Consider the following 18,160-nt stretch of genomic DNA (forward strand, 5'->3'; position numbering starts at 1 on the left):
TGACTTGCACAAAATCAGTGACAAAATTAAGAATGCAAAAGAGGCTCATCCCTGCAAAGAGTGATGTTCCTGGCTTTTCTCTTTCAAAGTTAGGTGGCAAACGTGGCTTTAATGGTGTTGAAGATTCCTGTTGGCCCAAGCAAGAAGAAAGGAAAGCATACTGGTGTCTTTTTGTTTACTCTTTCATGCAGGACGTTCCAAGCAGTTGGTGTAGCTGTACAGAGGTGCACTCATACGCACAGTCGCCAACAGGTGAACTTTAAAGTTCGTAAAGCTTCCTTAGTCATGACAGTGAAAATGTAAAAAAGAAAGGCACGCATGCATTCTTTTTTTTATGTCTGTGCTAAGCAGGCATCTTTAGTGGGATACACATGCACATTATTAAATAGAATTTGCGTTTCAGCTTTGTCTTTAGATGACGTGCAACTCAATGGGGTGAAGCCTGAGAAAGAACGTTGTCTTATTTTACATCACACTTCGACTTTCCCAACAGACTTTGCTGTTGCCTATTTTACTGAGGCCTTCAACCAAGTACCACTCTGGTGTCCTTTAATCACCAATGACACTTCCAACGTTTTACACACCTCTGTTCAGCACCACTTTCCGGAAACATTCTTGTGGAACAGACTTCAGGTTACTTCAAGTTTGATGCAACATTTGCAACATTGTAGACCAACCCCGAATTTATTAACTTTACAGAAAGTTCAGAATAGCTGGCAGGTATACATATGACACACAAGAAACACAGACTATTTTTGTTTTCACAATCAAAGACTTGCTAAAATTAGGCAGTTTTCGAATAGCGTACGCAAAGCTCTGCGTTGACTTTTCGCGCAACTGCACATGCATCGTACGCTAACCACTTGCGGGCTCCCGTTAAGTGACGGAAAGAACGGGCCGCAAGCGCTAACTTGGGGCACGCTATTCGAAAGCTCCCCATTATCACACATTGTCATTGCATACGCTATTCCGAGCCATGAAAGAGCTTCGACAGTAACAGCTAGATACGTCATTGGGAACGAATGGATTGGTGTATTGTTTCGAGCTAGGTGGCATTCTAGCACGTTGAATAGATGAATCCAGGGATCCATGGCAAAACTAGTTAAAAAATGATTCCACTGTAACACTGGCAGCTAGCATTAAAATGCAGTTCGGACTCGTGAAGCACCAAATAACCCCATGAATATTGAAGTGCTCATTTCAGAACGCTGTTCATGGCATTACTACAAGTGTCTCATAAAGCAGCATCTAAGCAGTAACACTAGTATAAAGGAGCAACTCAGACGATAAGGAAGCTGGATTATCACTTCCATGACGCGCATAACACAGCTGTAAGGCTGTTTTTTTTTAAATTACTTTTATAGCACAGCAAAATCGCTCTGAAATGACCACGCACATAACGAGCTGTCTTGTGACAATTCTATGCACCACTTCACTCATCCGTTCTGCTCACTGACATGAACAGATGTGTGGTCCTTTCTTGTGTAGTTGTACTCCTCATAGTGTCAGCAGCAGCTCATCCTCATCGTTAGGCAGACGTGCTTCTACGGTACTTCAACGCACCTAAGTCGTGTGGCACACGGATACAGTTGGCTACAATGTAACGCCATCGAGCGGACAGTTCTCTGGCTGTACCGCCTAATACGTGCTTTGCTGAAACTGTGTGTTAGACTGAGACGCTATCGCTACAGCAGCAGGGTGCCTGCAGCTATAAATATCTTCGCTCTTATCTTCGACGCTGGATAATATTGTCTACGGCGTGCACTTGAGACGCGGCGACGGGGGCCGCACTTTTGAGCACGCGATTCAAATACACATCGCATCTGCCGCAACAGCAATACGTAGGCAGTGAGGAAAGTACGCGGCGAGCATTTCCTGCCGCCGAGACAGGTTCGCCCTCTCCACGACGACAAGGACACGCCGATCGGCGGCGCGCTTCCTTCCTCCACGCCTGACCAACGTGCACGGTGAGTACGCTCTGCTTCACGTCTCCAGTTCCCGCCCTTCGATGAGACAACGGCTTTAGCACGGGCTACTTGACGATATCTCCAAAACACACCGTAGCTGTCAACGCGTGGTCGCGTGCGTACCTGTAATTGCGAAGACTAACAGCAGCAGCGCTAGGATGCTGCTGCAGTACCAGTAGATGACGAATATGGAGACGAACGAGACCCCACACACCATCCAGCACTTCCTGAGCACGAAAAGCACAACGCGGCTGACGATGCGGATGGTGGCAAAGTCCGGGTTGCTCTCGGGCCCTTTGGCCTTTTCGGGCCGCACGGAGTCCGGCGGTCGCATGGTGTCGGCCGCCAAGTAGCCACTGTCCAGTGCCGATCCTCCATTGCCCTGCGGAGGGTGTATCTTAACCATCGGCAGGCTGAACGCTCATGACATGCACCAGTCCCATCGAATTTAATTTCTAATCGTCAGAAACCGAAAGGAAAATCTTGGGGACCCTGCTCAGCTTCCAGCCGCGACACTGTGTGCAAATTATTTTGCTGGCGGCGTTGGTGGCGCTGGTATCGCACTGTTTTTGTGACGCTTCTTCTTCCGTTTCCCTTTTTTTTTTTTTTGTCGATTTCGAGTAGGGTTGTTGCTTCGACGGCTGGCATTTTAGTTACGATCGAGCGTAACCAGATCGAAATTCGCATTCGCGTATGCTCGATGAAACCATGCTGCCAGGCCACTTGGTACAGTGTCAATTTTTATGAAAGGGAACACGCGAACGCATGGCCTGCGCTCTGCGACGGCTGCCTTCAGCTCCGTCAACCGACAGCTAACGAAAGCTCGCCCGCTTTGGCGTCATCTATTGGCAAACAAAATAACAAGTCATGGCCGGTTGCGAAGCGCTTTTAGATAACGCTGCATCTCGGCTCGCGTAACGGGCGATGCAGGCAGCGCGTCGTCTGCCTGTCAACAAATCGAGCGTGCCGCGCCAGCACTGCGCGAGCTGCAGGAATTGCCCTTAACGCGAGCCGAGAGGCAGCGTTATCTAAAGGCGCTTCTCAACCAGCCATGATTCATTATTTTGTTAGCCAATAGATGACGCCAAAAGCGGGCAAGCTTTCGTTAGCTGTCGGTTGACGGAGCTTACGTCAGCCGCCGGATCGCGCAGGCCATGCGCTCCCGTGTTCCCTTTCATAAAAATTGACACTGTTCATGACTACTGCAGGGAGTCGGTCTGGTTCACTCCCCCTTATTCGATAATGCTACATCTTCTCGCTGATCCGAGCACGACACGCACTAGCCCACTGCGCCACTAGAGCCGATCGATAATGCTACATCTTATCATCCACCGAGCCGGCTGAACCCGTTGATAACTTCGACGGGCCGTCGCTCTGACCACTGGCCAAGCGCGAAAAACAATTAGCATAAGAGAAGGTATCGCCAAAAAATACCGGCTCTGCAGTTGTGCTGTGCTCCTTCCGCGCTTGTCGTTCGCGTCTTGTTGGAAGATTCGCCACAACTACCGAACGATCAAGACGTCTGTGGAAAGCGTCTATGGCCCCTATACACAAGCTGCCAAACGATCGCGATCCCACAACACCAGTGCGATTGCGAGCTCGATCGCAGTCATGTCATATGCATATACAGTACCTACTTTCGTATTCCCCTTCCCTACGTACGTGCCAGAAAAGGGCGCAAGAATTGTTCCGAGTACATCGAGGCTAAATTTTGATGCAAGCAACTAAGAGAATATTTAACATAAATGATGGGGTACAATATGGAACCTGCTTATAATCCAAAAATCACGCCTAAAGTGGACATAGCATACTTTTTCTGCAGCACGTGCGTGCGGCAACGGTAATATGAGCAGCGTTACAACGTGGGATGGCTTGCAAGAAGAATATCAAGCGTATCAGAATAAAATGGAAACAATATTATTCGACTCGAGGGAGCGTGTAAAAAATAAATGAGCCTGCGAGAAAGCTATAATGAAAAATCAAAGCCATTCGCGCATTCCTAATTAGGACTGTATCCAGTCCTGCAGATTATATCTCGTGATCGGCAGCATAGTTTGTTGCTTCACATCCTTTTATTACACAATTTCTTAGCCTGCTTATCATGCAAGCAAGGTGGAAAACACGCGCATAAAGGAAACGAGCTGAACTGATATGCAGCGTCGACTGGTGTCCGCTTGCGATTAGAAACGTGCGACGTCGTTCGCAGACGTAGTAAATGCGTACATCATGTAGAAATGATGTCAAGCAGACGCAGTTTCCCTACACTGCAAGTACGTGTCCCGTAGAAAGAAGCGTTTTTATAGAGGCTTATAATGGCATAATTAAAGGAAATCATTAAACTACACTTCCTTTTCTTCCCATGCTCGTTTTATTATTTCTGGACATATATCCTTCCAGGCCCGTAGCCAGGAATTTTTTTCGGGGTGGGGGCACTGGCTGAAGGCCTTGACTATTTTAGAAAAACACCTATTTTTATTATTTGTTTTCCACAAGAATTTCGGGGGGGGGGGGTAGCATCCTTCCCCCCTTTTTTTTTCTCCTACGGGCCTGTATCCTTCTCGCGAAAGTTATCCAACGTCGCTACGAGTATTCGAGACACCAATGCGACGAACTCAATTTCAGCGTGAGTACATGGCTGAAATTATATGATGTGCATATGATTTTCACGGAATATACCTTCACGATAATTTTATATTCAATATTAAACAAATAATAATGAGCATAATAATATAAATTTGTTCAATGCATCAATATTTCTTATATGCCCTGGAACAATCGTGACGTCTTCCTGCGAGCGCACGCAACAGTAATCACTAATAATAAACGATAAAATGAAGGCAGTCTACAAGAGCAGATACGAACCATAAAAGGGGGAAAATGTAAAAACAAAAATGTGTCGGGACAGAAATTTAGGACAATGATAAATGCAGTTCACGTGCAACAAAGTAATGGTAGCTAAACACAGGGTTCGAGGAGCAAAAAAGCTTGTACAATATGTGTGGCATTACGACAAAACAGCGCGGAACTTCGGATAGGACAATGGCTCTGGGTTAAGAAAAATATCGATATCAAGAAACTGAGCATTACAACGGTTTTCTTGTAGGCGGTTGAGTGTTGGTGGAAGCAGGCAGCTACAAGAAAAGGTCTGTGTTCTCCGGCTATTACAATTCGAAAAAAAAAAAAAAACGAACAGTTCAGGGCAGCTAATGATACCGTAAAGAAAAATATGTGAGATCTTGTCAATATATATATATATATATATATATATATATATATATATATATATATATATATATATATATATATATATATATATATATATATATATATATATATATATGCAGTGAAACAGACACGCGTACGAAGCGATTTATAGGGAACCCAAGCTCAAGTTTGCGGCGCGACGACAGCGCCGCGCCAGCCGCGCTGCGGCTCTGTCGGACAACACTGAACCGTCGCGCGGCCGACTCAGCCCCTTTCACGGTAGCGGTAGCGCACGATGGCAGAAGCGACCCCGCGGAAGCGCAAGCGTCGTCCGAAGTATTGCGGTTTAGTGGCCAGCCACAACAGTGCAGACAAGGCACACGATTCACGTATTAAACTGTATCGGTTCCCGGGCGTGTCGCACGAGAAATAAAGGCGGCAAGCGTGGATATCTGACAGCGCTGTCTCGCCTTCTATTTTGGCTGTCTGAGTTCATCGCTTTCGTTCGTTCCGACTACCTGAATCGGTAAGTAACGGGGCGCATGCACGCAGCGACTACAGTAATGATTAGTCGCTGTCTTCTCGCATTGTTAAAGTCCAGTTACGGTTGTAGGTGAAGCAACTTTGTGTTTTGATTCCCCGTGCTCGTGAGACCTACCCGTCGTTGTTGAACGTTCACATTCGCGTTATACCGTTAGCGTTGCGCGGTTGGTTGAATTCAACTGAACTCCGCACATTGTCAGAAGTTCGGCGCCTGCATTTCACGCGTCGGGAAGGCTGCTTTATCACGCCGGAACGGACGTCTGTGCATTTTCAGCAAGCTTTGACATCGTTCTGCAGGTTTGCTTTGTTTTTGTCACTTTATTGGGGTGATATATATTTAAGCCGCTAAATATAACTGGCACTTCATACATGCTTTGCAATTGCAACCTTGATTTAACCACCTTCTGACTTTGTGCGATTTTCTAGCCGCGTTCACGCAACAGGTTTTATACGCCTGTCAAGTCGGTATCATAAAAAGAGACTGCAAGCATGACGCGAGAGCCGAAAAAACGAGGCGAGCAGTACATCTTGCTTCACAGTGGTTGAAGCTCAGCTAGCTGCCTCGCGTCTTAATAGGCAGGTGATTCTCCAGCGGCACGGAGGACTTGACTCTAACCTTCTCAGGAAGCAGTGCCATGGCCGTATAATCTTTTTTTCGCACGCCGCAAACGTTTGTTCACGAAAGTACACGGCTGCTACTGTAAGCATGCCATATCAAAACAACAATCATATGATTCGTAGTCCACGCCGCAGAACACCGATAGCGTGTACGGCTTCATTTCGGAGTGCATGTGGACCATTATTCATCTTTAACGTGACAGAATGAGACTTACCTCGAGGTATACGTCCTACACGGTGTAATCGCGACTTGGGAAATGAATTTCGCTTTGAGTCGGGCGTGGTTGTCGTCGATCGTCTGCTCTTCACCGTTAACGTGATTGACGAGCTTTCCTCATTTTATCAAGTTCGCTTTGCGGAAGTGCCAGTCAAGCTTGAAGATCCTTTTGAAGCCGCACTGCACGCGGTACATTGTGAGACGCCGCAAGTGCACCGCGAGAGCTCTGCACGTGCACGGAAGCGAGTGGCAACGCGGTGGCGAGAAGGGAAAGCGCTCGCTGATCACGCCCCAGTTTCTCTTTTTCTGCCAGAGATGGCGCTGCCTGTCAAGAGCAGCAGCGCCGCTAAGCGTTGCTTGGGAAGCCTATTGACGTTTCGGCCGCGGGTCCGGCCTTCATCAGAGCAGATACGAACCATAATGAAGGCCGGACCCGCGGCCGAAACGTCAATAAATCGCTTCGTACGCGTGTCTGTTTCACAGTCCGCTTTGCGTCGCGAGGCAGCGTCGCGGCAGCGTCTTGATTGAAAAAACCGACCGCTCGCGCTGCACAACCGTTCACTGACCACCCCGTATATATAAGCACTGGATTTTGACCTCCGAGGTAGTGCGTGTGTGCGATTTCTGCTGTGCGTGATTAAACAATGAAAATTCACAGCGCACATGTAAAATTAAAGTGAGCTGCAAGTCGTCATAACTCTCATCGAACCTTTAGTATAAACGCGCCCGATCTCACGTCGGTGATGATGTACGCAGAATTCACGGAAGATTCACGGTTTACCGATGAACCTCCGCAGCTTCGCCCACTCATCATCATTCACTCCGTGGATATGCTGTGATTTTTTTTTCAATGAGAAACTCGCTAGCAGACGCTGCCTGCGTCGGCGTTGTCTCTCGTGGGCGAGCGCGCGCTGAGGAGGAGGAGGAGGAGAGGTTGAGGAAAGGAAAAGGCGCAACTTCTGCAACCCTAATTGGGAGCAGCGCGTTCTCATTCCTTGCGAGCTGGTAGTTCAGCGTTCATCGCAGAGAGAGAGAGAGAGAGAGTGGTCCGAGAAAGAAGAAATGAAAAGGGGTGCTATTTTCTGCCTCCCGTCGTGGATGCACGGCTAGCGCCCTTAGGGATGGGGAAGGGGAAGTAAAGACGATAAAAGAAAAGAAGATAGAAAGGAGTGAGTAGCGTGGCAAGAGTGTCTTGTAAAGAGCGTGCGCCGTTCCCCTCTCTCGCCCACACGGCGAGCGCTGAGGCGGTGGCGCAGTCTCTTGCGCTCAAGCAAATGGACAGGACACGACGATGCCCGTTGACAAACCAATACCCTAAGGTGCTTTGCCCCTTAAAAATATTTTTTTGTATTTCTCATTTTCCTGCGGTTTTAATAGGCGAGTTTTATGTCGAGGCGGTCTACATGGTAGTCGACGGCGGAGGGGGAGGGGGGTTCGCTTACGCGTCCCAACACACTATATATATATATATAAAGGCGCTCGTTAATTCCGTCACATTTGGCCCCAACCCTGTTAATTCGGACGATCCTCGGAGCGCGCCAAGCACGAAGTACCGCAATTGTGCTACGCAAAGGACCGAAAACGGCGTTTCATCAAGGTGTGGTCGCCAGGGTTTAAAGTCAGGGGGTGCCCGAGCCCCCCCCCCTTCATTTTTTAAGGAGGAGCCCCCCCCCCCCCCCTCAGCAGTCCGACGGTGCCCTGCACCCATTTGACAAGTGCTGTAGTTGATTTTATTGGCATTAGTGCTTTGTGCGGGAGAATTATACTCTGCAATTTCCCGAATAATGATTTATTAATCGCGAATGTTTGGTTGACGGGGTGTCAGCAGAACAGAAGAAAACAGGTATCGTTGTACTGCTGAATTCAATTCAACACCACGGGCAACGCCTCCTGAAACCACGGGTCACCACCCTGTTCGACAGAGCGTCTTGGCACAGGATACTGTTTCACGAGGCACCTGAGTGTGAAGCTACCTGCTCGTGAATCAGTGATGGTTCACGATGGTCTGTTTAGCTTGCCACTCAATTTTCATTCTTTTAGTTGTGCATCACAAGTCTGTAATTACAAAGGCCTATGTAATTTGCCCACTTTATTAGACCAGGGGTAGCGAAAATAAAATATAGCATTTCCATGCCTGAGGTTCTGAATCCAGTGAGTCAACTAATGTTACTTACATTGAGTTGAGATATCTTTAAGCCTGTATATCTCGTGTTATTTTTGAAGAATCGTTCCCAAAATAATTTCATTTAATGCTTGATTGGATTCACACGTTGAATAAATGCCCGAAATATATTTGTATAGCATTCATAAGCATTTGTTCAGTTGGAGAGACAGTTGGCTGCACTGCACTGTGATCATCGCAAACACCTCTCTTAATACTTAATCTATAGCATATATATATATATATATACAGTGGAATCTCGTTGATACGATTCTGCATAATACGTTTTTCAGCCTAATGCATGTTTGTTTTATTCCCGGCGAACATCCCTCGGAAATAATGCATTTTCATGTGTTTAATACGATCACATTTTTGCCCATAATTGGATAATACGACCGGGAAAGTGGATCTTGACCGATATATCTAGAAATCCAGCGTGTATTACTCGGTATGCCAGCGCGCACCGCGTTTGTTATATATATATATATATATATATATATATATATATATATATATATATATCCGCTTTATGAGCCCCCCCTTCCCCTCCAATGAAGGGAGACTTGAAGCCCTGGTGGTCGCCATTCATAGTTGTGCGTTAGCGGCGTTAGCGAGCCGGGCTTATTCAGTACCAGATGCGGTGCTCAGCAGTTTCGTTTCGACTCTGGGCGTAGCAGTTGCCAACAAGCCCAAGCTACCCAAGCCTCCACACTTGTCTGGGCGTAGGCCGCGCGCGTGCCTTCAGAACTGCGTGGACGCTATGACCGTGTCTTTAGCGACTACGGTTTCGTCTACAGCGGATGCGGCACTCATAAGCTTCGTTTTGGTTTCGGGCAACGTGCGCATGTCACAGAACTGAAACATGGTGGAAGCTGTTGAAGATGAAGCGCTGCAACCGCAGTCCGCATGCCGGTATAAAACTCTCTTGCTACAATGTGATGGACGAATGATCAGTTGCCGGCCATATTTCCGGCGAAAGAGTTACCGTCACTTTCTCGTTGTGGTGGTGTTGGTGGTGGCGGTACGTAATAACGCATGTGTTCAGAGCACGTTTTGGCTTAGTACGCGGGGTGTCTTCAGCCGCGGCCCTTTGTGAACGAAGTCGCGAACGTCAAAAATTGTGGCTTTTACACTGCTCTTATGCAAAATAAGTATTGAATTTACGTATTCATCAAGCGAATGAAAATGTATTGATGTAGCACCCAAATGTTTATTGTATTCTTGATACTATCGATAATTCGGCATTCGGTTAATTGTGACATTTTTCCAGTCCCGTGAAATCCGAATTAGCGAGCTTTCACTGTATATATATGTATGCGTAAGTTCACGTCTCGGGACCGGTCCAGACGCCGAATAAATGCGTATATATATATATATATATATATATATATATATATATATATATATATATATATATATATATATAACCGCAGCGGTGGCTTCATGGTTGAGCGTCCGCTTCCAATGCGGGAGGTACCGGGTTCGATTCCCAGTGCCGACCGGGAACCCACCGGTTTTTCCAAAGGGGTAGAGGAGTACACCTACATGGCGCTCGGTTGTTAATGGTTACTCATCCCGAAAGGTGGCCCCATAAGGTTCTGCAAAGACCCCTGGGCGCACCTTAACCCACCACAGCCTTGGTGAAATAGTTGAGCATCCGCCTCTGCTGTGGGAGGCAGAGAATTGCTGCCGCCGGGTACCTACCGGTAAAATAGGGACAAGCGCACTTCCTGCCTGGTGCTCGGCAGAACGGAGTTCATAGTCGCTTGGGAGGGCACCCACCCTGTGGGAAATTGGCGGCATGGGACCGCCAGACCTAAAAATAAGGTCACCCTCTTTTTTTTACGAATAAATGCGTGTATGTGTGTATATATATATATATATATATATATATATATATATAGTAGTGGGAAAAGAATCACGCGGACCCCGATGGAATAAGGAATGAAGAAAGAAACTACGACTTTCGTTGGTTTGGCACTGTATATTTTCACTAACGTTTCGTCTGGTGGACCAGACTGTCCACCAGACGAAACGTTAGTGAAAATATACAGTGCCAAACCAACGAAAGTCGTAGTTTCTTTCTTCATTCCTTATATATATATATATATATATATATATATATATATATATATATATATATATATATATATATATATATATATACGTCGGTTCACGGGTGAATGGGGTAAATGAAGAAGGGGAAGATGAGGACAGTTAGAATAACTTTAAAACTTCATATCAGCAATTCTTGGCCAATCCCTCAGTGTGGGTATGAACCATGTGTAGAGGCACATCATCATCATCAGTTAGAATAAACAGTTGTTCTGACTGACGCCATGTCTCCTTCGTCACAGTAAGTTGACAGGATCTACCTAACCAGTATCGTGAGCACATCAAAGGAGTCGATCAGCCTGCCGAAATACACCGGCGCCGAAGACGACGTCCCCGTGGACAAGTGGTTGCGCCTCTTCGAAGCGAAAGCGAGCAACGTTGCCCGGTCTGAACGAGATTGCATCAACTACATCTGTGAGTACCTGGAAGGTGAGGCATTCCGCCGGTACCTCACCGAGATATTCGACGTTGAAGACTCGCGGGGAGGCATCAAAGACAGCATGAAAGAGCGATTTGCTGAGCCCATCACAGACCCATTCCGCCAATTCATACACTGCAGACTGAAAAAAGCACAACGCATGAGGCACTATCACGATGAAAAAACACGCTTTGGTCGCCTCGCAGAACTGAAGGACGCTCACATAATATCAGGCTTGACCGACGGTGTGCCTGAAGATATGGAAAGGCGCCTCGCTGGACTGACGCTCTCTACCAGCCAAGTGGCAATTGCTGCTGCACTACAGGCGGAAGTCTCTGTCCAAAGTGATGTATCCCCACGCTCGTTGAAGCAGCAACCCGTGCAACGGGAGCCTCATCCTACACAATGATGGAACCCTGCAGGATCGATGCGCACCCCTCGCACTCAGTGCCGACAGTGTGCATCTGCTGGTTTATCAGCTTCACTGTCACAATGAGTGCCCTCGTCGTGAAATGGTGTCTGCTCTTGCTGACGACCAGGAAACAAAGAGGGTGGCCCAAAGCTGCACTAATACGTTTTGGTCTACTTGGACACTTGGTGAACGCAACTCTGGATACAGGAGCCACGATTACCTGTACCCATAGGCGTGCGCAGGGTTCCCCAGGGTTCATCGCAGCGCCCCCCCCCCCCCCACCTTACTAAGTCAATGTATGGGGCAGATTTTGTGCCCCCCTCCTTTTTAGGTGACTAGAAGGGTCAATGTACAGGGCAGATTTTGCGCCCCCCCCTCTTAGGTGATTAAGGGGGGCGGCCGCCCCCCCCCCCCCTGCCCCCCCTGTGCGCACGCCTATGCCTGTACCAGTGACGTTCTGTTCAAATAGCTCAAGCTGCAATCGCTCAAGGATCCACGCACCAGTGTCCACCTCAACAACAAAAACTTTGGGCCGCGTACACATACAGTTGGAAACAGGGAAGATAAAGCAGGCAGTTCAAGCACACGTTCTCCAAGGAATGAAGACTGAATTCTTGCTAGGCCTGGACAACGCCTCCTTTTGGAACCTTTCACTGAACTTGAACACCATGACTTTGCTTCAAGACAACGAAGTTCTGCAAACCCCCTTTGGAAATAAAAAGTACGCCTTCAGTGCGGATACATCCCTGCTTCAGTCCGTTGATGTCACGCACCTTCCGACGTCGCAACAAGTTGCTTTGAGAGATGCACTTCACAGTTACGAGGACATTTTCTCAAAGTCTCAGATGGACTTCGGGTGCATTGCGGATGAACGACATCGCATCGTCCTCAGAAACAACGTCCCGATTCGCAGACCACCGTATCGATGCTCCTGCTACATTCGAAAGAGCTGCCGAATCAGTGATAAGAAAAAAATAACTTGAAGAGTGTTGTTAATTACTTTGATGATATCGTAGTCTTCTCCGACACATTTTCTGAGCACCTAAATCACCTCCACCTCTACTGTGTTGACCTCTACTGCAAGTTCTAAAAAAACGAGAACATCAAATTAAAGTTGAAGAAGTGTCACTTTGCCCAAGATTCTATTGAATATTTGGATCACAGGGTGTCTCACGGTACCGTATCGCCTAACGGAGCAATATAGAAGCAGTATTGCTATTCCCAAGACCAAAGATCTCCGAAAGCTGCAGCGTTTTCTCGGCACCCCCAGCGTTTACCGCCAGTTTATACCGCATTTCAGTGACAGTTTTCCCACTTCCAAAATTGTTGAAGGACACAATGTGGCAATGGGACGCTTCTTGCGAACAAGCTTTCGAGGAAATGAAAAATCATCTGACCGAAGAGCCAATTTTAAGAATATTTTCTTGCCAGAAACCATGCATACCTTATTGCGACGCATCTAACGTCGGCATCGGTGCAGTCCTGAAGCAACGTGATGATGATAGCAAAGAACACCCTGTCGTTTATCACTCGCGCAAGCTACTAACGCATCAATTAAATTATGCCATAACGGAGCTTGAATGCCTAGCTATAGTCGACGCTGTTAAGAGGTGGCACTGCTGAATGGTCTCCATGGAAGACCATTCACTGTTGTTACCGACCACGCTGCCCTACAATGGCTGAAAAACAAAAAAATCCCCAGGGCCGCCTGTTTCGATGGTCTCTGAAGCTGTCTATGTATGACGTCAACATTCGACACCAAAAAGGCAGCGAAAACATCGAGGCAGACGCATTTCCTCGGAGTCCTGTGGTTCAATTCCTTTCGTTACCAGAACTCCAAGGTTACCAGGATGATCGACCTCGCTGCAAGTACACTACTGAAAACGGGGTCACTATCGTGACACGCAAAGGAATTCGCAAAGTGTATGTTCCTCACAAGCTTAGACTGGAACTTCTGCAGAAAGCACACCACCAGTTCGAACATGTCGGAGTAAAGAAAACTCTGGGGTTGTCACCTCACTATTATTGGCCGGAAATAATCACAGACGTTCCATCCTACGTCCGACACTGCGACATACAGTAAAACCTCGGTGATACGAATCTCGCGGGGTTACCAAAAATATTCGTATCATCTGAAATTCGTATCACCAGAAAACATGGAAAATTAGTATGCGACATAAGAAACTTGGCATACGTTGTGATTTAGTGTTTTTGAGCGCCGCAGCGACGTCATGAACAGCTCTGAATGATTGCCAGTAAAGTTTCTAGACGTCAACGATCATACTTCTACTCGTAAATATACGGGGCATGCGCGCGTGTGTAGTTAATGAACCATATGTGTTGTGCCCCGTGACTGCTAGTAGCCCTTTCCTAATCTTACTACGCTTTTTTGTATGACACTAAAGTACTGCGGCGAAAGTGATTTAAGAAGCGCTTTGCACACGATAGATAGAGGCCAAGCTCCTTCGCCAAGACCATCCGCTTCGTCTCTTGGGGTCTTCGGCCACCTTTAATGTGACTTCATGATGGACCCGCAGCCCAAGTTTCAGTCTTGTTTCACAGAACGTCTGATTGTGGGGACATGGCTTGCATTGACGTGGCAGACACGTGCAGTGATTAGCGCACCCAGGATTTCTCTCAGGGGGGGGGGGGGTTGAGAAGACTACAGGAATGCGGGGGGGGGGGGGGGGGCAGGCGCATTGCATATTACGCCATTTCGTTGTTTTATGCTGGAGGAATGCAACGACAAATATAATATGAGATACCAATTAATAATAAGAATACTAATGGAATAATAGTAATAATAATAATAATATCAAATGTGATATGATGATGATGATGATCTTTCAGCGTTTTACAGCAAGATCTTGAAAAAACTTGAGAGGGCCAAGAAACAGTTCAGTGAAGCAGTGCACGTAGAAAATAAACGGCAAATTGAATAAACCAACGCGTAATATAGTTCCAACAAAGATGTCTGGGAAATACTTGTTATTGCAAATTTTTCAGCTCCAGGTATTGATAAGGGTGCTGACGTGCCGGCCGGCTGGCGGTCGCGCAATGCTACTTAAAAATATTATTATATGATAGCGCAAACAAATGGGACGCAAAAAAGGCACACGAGGACACGCGGCGCCGTGTGCCTTTCTTGTGTCCCAGTTATTGCGTCTTGTGCCTGATTACCACAGTAATCAGGAAATGTCACACAAACAAGCCCCATTGGCAATTTTAGCAGTTAAAAAACTTTGCAACTGAGAATCTTGTGCATAATGCGAGCAGAACATCCTATATTATACTTCCTTCCAGCCTCGCCAAACTATAAATCTGAAACTGCATCGTAAATATTGATTATAAACTTTGCGGCATTGATTACAAACAGTATGTGCAGCTCAATGCAGCACACATATACCACGGATAAACTGCATTGTAGCCAAGCTTACCGATTTGCCATGTCATTCGGGTGCACAGGTTCGGCGACTGAAGTATCCTCAGTGATAAGTGACTGGTCGATTGACGCATCTGAAGGCGATAAGTGCTGAGTCATCGCTTCCTTTCTGGCCGTAATCGGGTATTCCGGTGTTCTTGCTGCGTCTCTTGAATTCGAACACGGAATCTTTGTCGGGAAGTAGGTGAGGATCGTGTTCAACTGGCGTTTGTGGTAGCGTGGTGTGGTAGCTCACTGTCGACGCAGACTCGCGCAGCAGACACAGAAGCCAGTTCTAGCTAAAACGCATGGATGGGCTTTAGTTCTAGCAAGCGAACTGCACATCGAACTTCGTAGCTTCCGTCCGATGTACCACATACAAAAAAGAAGTAGCAAAAATAGAGAGGTCGAGAGTTGTCTACTGGAAAAAAAAAAGAAAGAAAACGTGGTACCCCAATATACCTCTCGCACTTTCCAAACCCCTTTTTTCTTGTCGAACGAGCCGCGTACGAGGTCGCCTTTCTTCTCGCCGCTCCAATGCACCTCGTGCGTCCGCTGTCAACAAAGTTAAGAAAAAATGCACGACCACCCTGCTGGCGACACCCTTTGCCTGCAAAAAACGCACGCTCCGAAGAAAACAAAAAACACTTGTTTTCGAAGCCCAGCCGACGCCCTCTTATCGGTGGAACTTTGAGCGAGCATTGTCCCTACTTCGAGGGAGGGATGAAGAGCGTTTTTTTTTCTTGTTCGGCGGGTATGAAAGGGTGAGTCAGGCGGCGGCGGTGATCTTCGGCAAAGAACAGAGGAGTGCGAGGGATTGACCGGCGGGAATGAGTTGAAGAGTAAAAGGGGGTGGGGAGCTCCTTTGGAGTGGCCGGAATGTGCGAGGCTGTACGCAGACATCTTTTTCTTTTTTCTTGCGATCTGCGCAGGGAAAAGCGACGGTGCTACGTGTAGGTTGCCTTGAGCGTGGTTCACAAATGGGGTCGTTTGAATCTGCCATCATTCATTCCCGGTAATTGGCTTCAGCTGCGAGGAATTGGCGACGTCTTTCCTGTCTTTCTCAGTTCCGCTGGTGCAGCTGGCGTCGCAGCCAGTACCAGTAGGTTTGTTGAAGATGTCTTGGGTACGCTCTTCCAGTGGCCAGTCTTTGGGAGAAGGCAGACAACGCGCTATTGTGTTCGTAATGCTGAAAACATTTTCACGAGCCGCCCGTTCCCGTCGTCGGCTGCGAGCCACACGCTCGAAGGGGTCGGGCGTCAAAAAGACCTTATTTTCCCTTCTTTTTTTCGGCAGCCTAGTACGCCGGCGGCTTTTCGAACATGTGGCTTCGTTTTGAAGTCACGCGCCGTCCGCGGAAACGGGCGATGGTTTCGCTGGGGCCAGGGATAGCGGAGAGTGATGTATTTCTGTCGTGATGTTGATTGGGGGAGGCCTGTTGCTGGATTTCTCAGCTTGCGTCGTTGTGTTTTTGGAAGCGAAATGCTTTCCGAATAAAAGAGTTTGGGTAGCCATTCTTGGCGAGTTTCCTGAATATATCGTGTTTTTCTTGTTTTTCTTTCTTCAAGTTCTGAGCTGCAGTGCGTTCCGGCTCTTCGCATTAATATCTTTACCACTGATGTATTGCGGATTTTCGGGAGGTATGAAGTGAACAGAAAATATCGACTTGTGTAGGTGTGTTCGCACAGTTTTATTTTCAAGTTACAAGAGCATCCAAAAACGACAGGGAGTCTTCTGTTTCAAGGGTGAACTGAATACTGGTTCGATAAGTTTAGATGAGAGAATAATTGTGACTTATGATCTCTTGACGCTCGAATGACAGTCGTTGAGACGTATCTCTGAAAGATTTTTGACTGCGGCTGCAATGGATTAAGAGCATTGTTCCTCGATGAGTTTCATTGTTATATTTGCCATGGCGACAGACATGGGCACAGGGTTCCAAACAGTGAAACGTTTATGAGAAAGTTTGCATATTTAGCAAACAATGCATTGTGACAAGGCAAGAAAAAGAAGATTCGCACCATATGTCTCTGGAAGGGCCCGAGTGCTTCAAATGCTTTTATATATCTTTTTTTTTCGTTTTGGGGAATCAATAGTTACCTTGATTCGGTCCTGCCAATTTGAATTACGTTAGTCCCCGTTTGCACGTAAAAAGTGAAGCTAATTGGTAAGACCGTAAATATAAAGGGCATTTTAGCGGTGACACGTGGCTATGTGCTTTAGATCTTGCCGTCGAATGAGTGCCTTCATTCTCATTTTGTGTTTTGTAGAGCCCATCTATGATGAAAAAAGAATGTTTGTCGGCAAGGAGAGTGTATACATTATTGACTATTTAAAGGAAAACAAAGGTGCTCCATGACGGACATAATTCGTGTTCATTATAATATGAAGGATTTAAGAAAAATTAACGAGAACGCCATCTTCATCGCAACAGGAAATGTTCATCACGCTTTTTTTTTGTTCATCACGCTTAAGCGAGTTTCGTTTCCATAGCGAGTAAGGCCATGGAATATACATTAAAGCGCTTGTTATTTCTGCAAAATGAGTTTTATGTCGTAGAATTTGAAAAAAGTTGCACATTCAAGGCAAAACCAACATATATTTATTGCGCAACTTCGTCATCGTGCCATTAGTGCCACTAAATCAAGCCATGTGAGGCCGACAATTTAATGGTATTTAGGCGCTTGATATCTTAATCTCTAATTGCATTAGAAGCGTCCCAGTGAACCTGGTATAATTTGCATGTGTGCAGGTAAGTGCATTAGATTTGCCCATGTGAACCGGATAATAATGTTATAAACGGCCAACAGTGCGAACTCTTGTTCGGGACAAACATGTATGTAGCACTGCGTACACAGCTGGCTGAGCTGCTATACACAATACTTTTTGATGTCACATGCACTGTGCACCGATGTCTGTGGCCAAGTCACGCGGCGCATTATCATCGTACACTGCGACTTCCTCTGAGAATCAAATAAATGAAAAAAAAACAATAGCTTGTTTCAAAGATTCCGAAATATCTCCTTGCTCTATTGCAGTAATCAGAGGGGGCAAGAAAAGAAGAGGGGTTAAACTGAGGACCCG

The 18,160-nt window shown here is 46.7% G+C and overlaps 2 protein-coding genes across 4 annotated transcripts in view; one reads left to right on the forward strand and one right to left on the reverse strand.

Annotated features, from left to right (window-relative positions):
- Positions 1-2,487, reverse strand: part of LOC119395666 (protein ABHD13) — a 48,177-nt gene extending 45,690 nt beyond the window's left edge. The window contains exon 1 of the mRNA XM_037662656.2: positions 2,091-2,487. Coding sequence (XP_037518584.1) covers positions 2,091-2,373 — 283 coding nt within the window. The 5' untranslated portion in view covers positions 2,374-2,487. The remainder of the gene's footprint in view (positions 1-2,090) is intronic.
- The window catches only part of LOC119395665 (epoxide hydrolase 1), an 88,234-nt gene continuing 71,852 nt past the window's right edge, over positions 1,779-18,160 (forward strand). For all 3 annotated transcript variants that reach the window (XM_037662651.2, XM_049416729.1, XM_037662655.2), the window contains exon 1: positions 1,779-1,967. The gene's annotated coding sequence lies outside the window, so the exon portion shown is untranslated. The remainder of the gene's footprint in view (positions 1,968-18,160) is intronic.

This window comes from Rhipicephalus sanguineus, chromosome 6, assembly GCF_013339695.2.
Source record: "Rhipicephalus sanguineus isolate Rsan-2018 chromosome 6, BIME_Rsan_1.4, whole genome shotgun sequence".
Taxonomy (NCBI): Eukaryota; Metazoa; Arthropoda; class Arachnida; order Ixodida; family Ixodidae; genus Rhipicephalus; species Rhipicephalus sanguineus.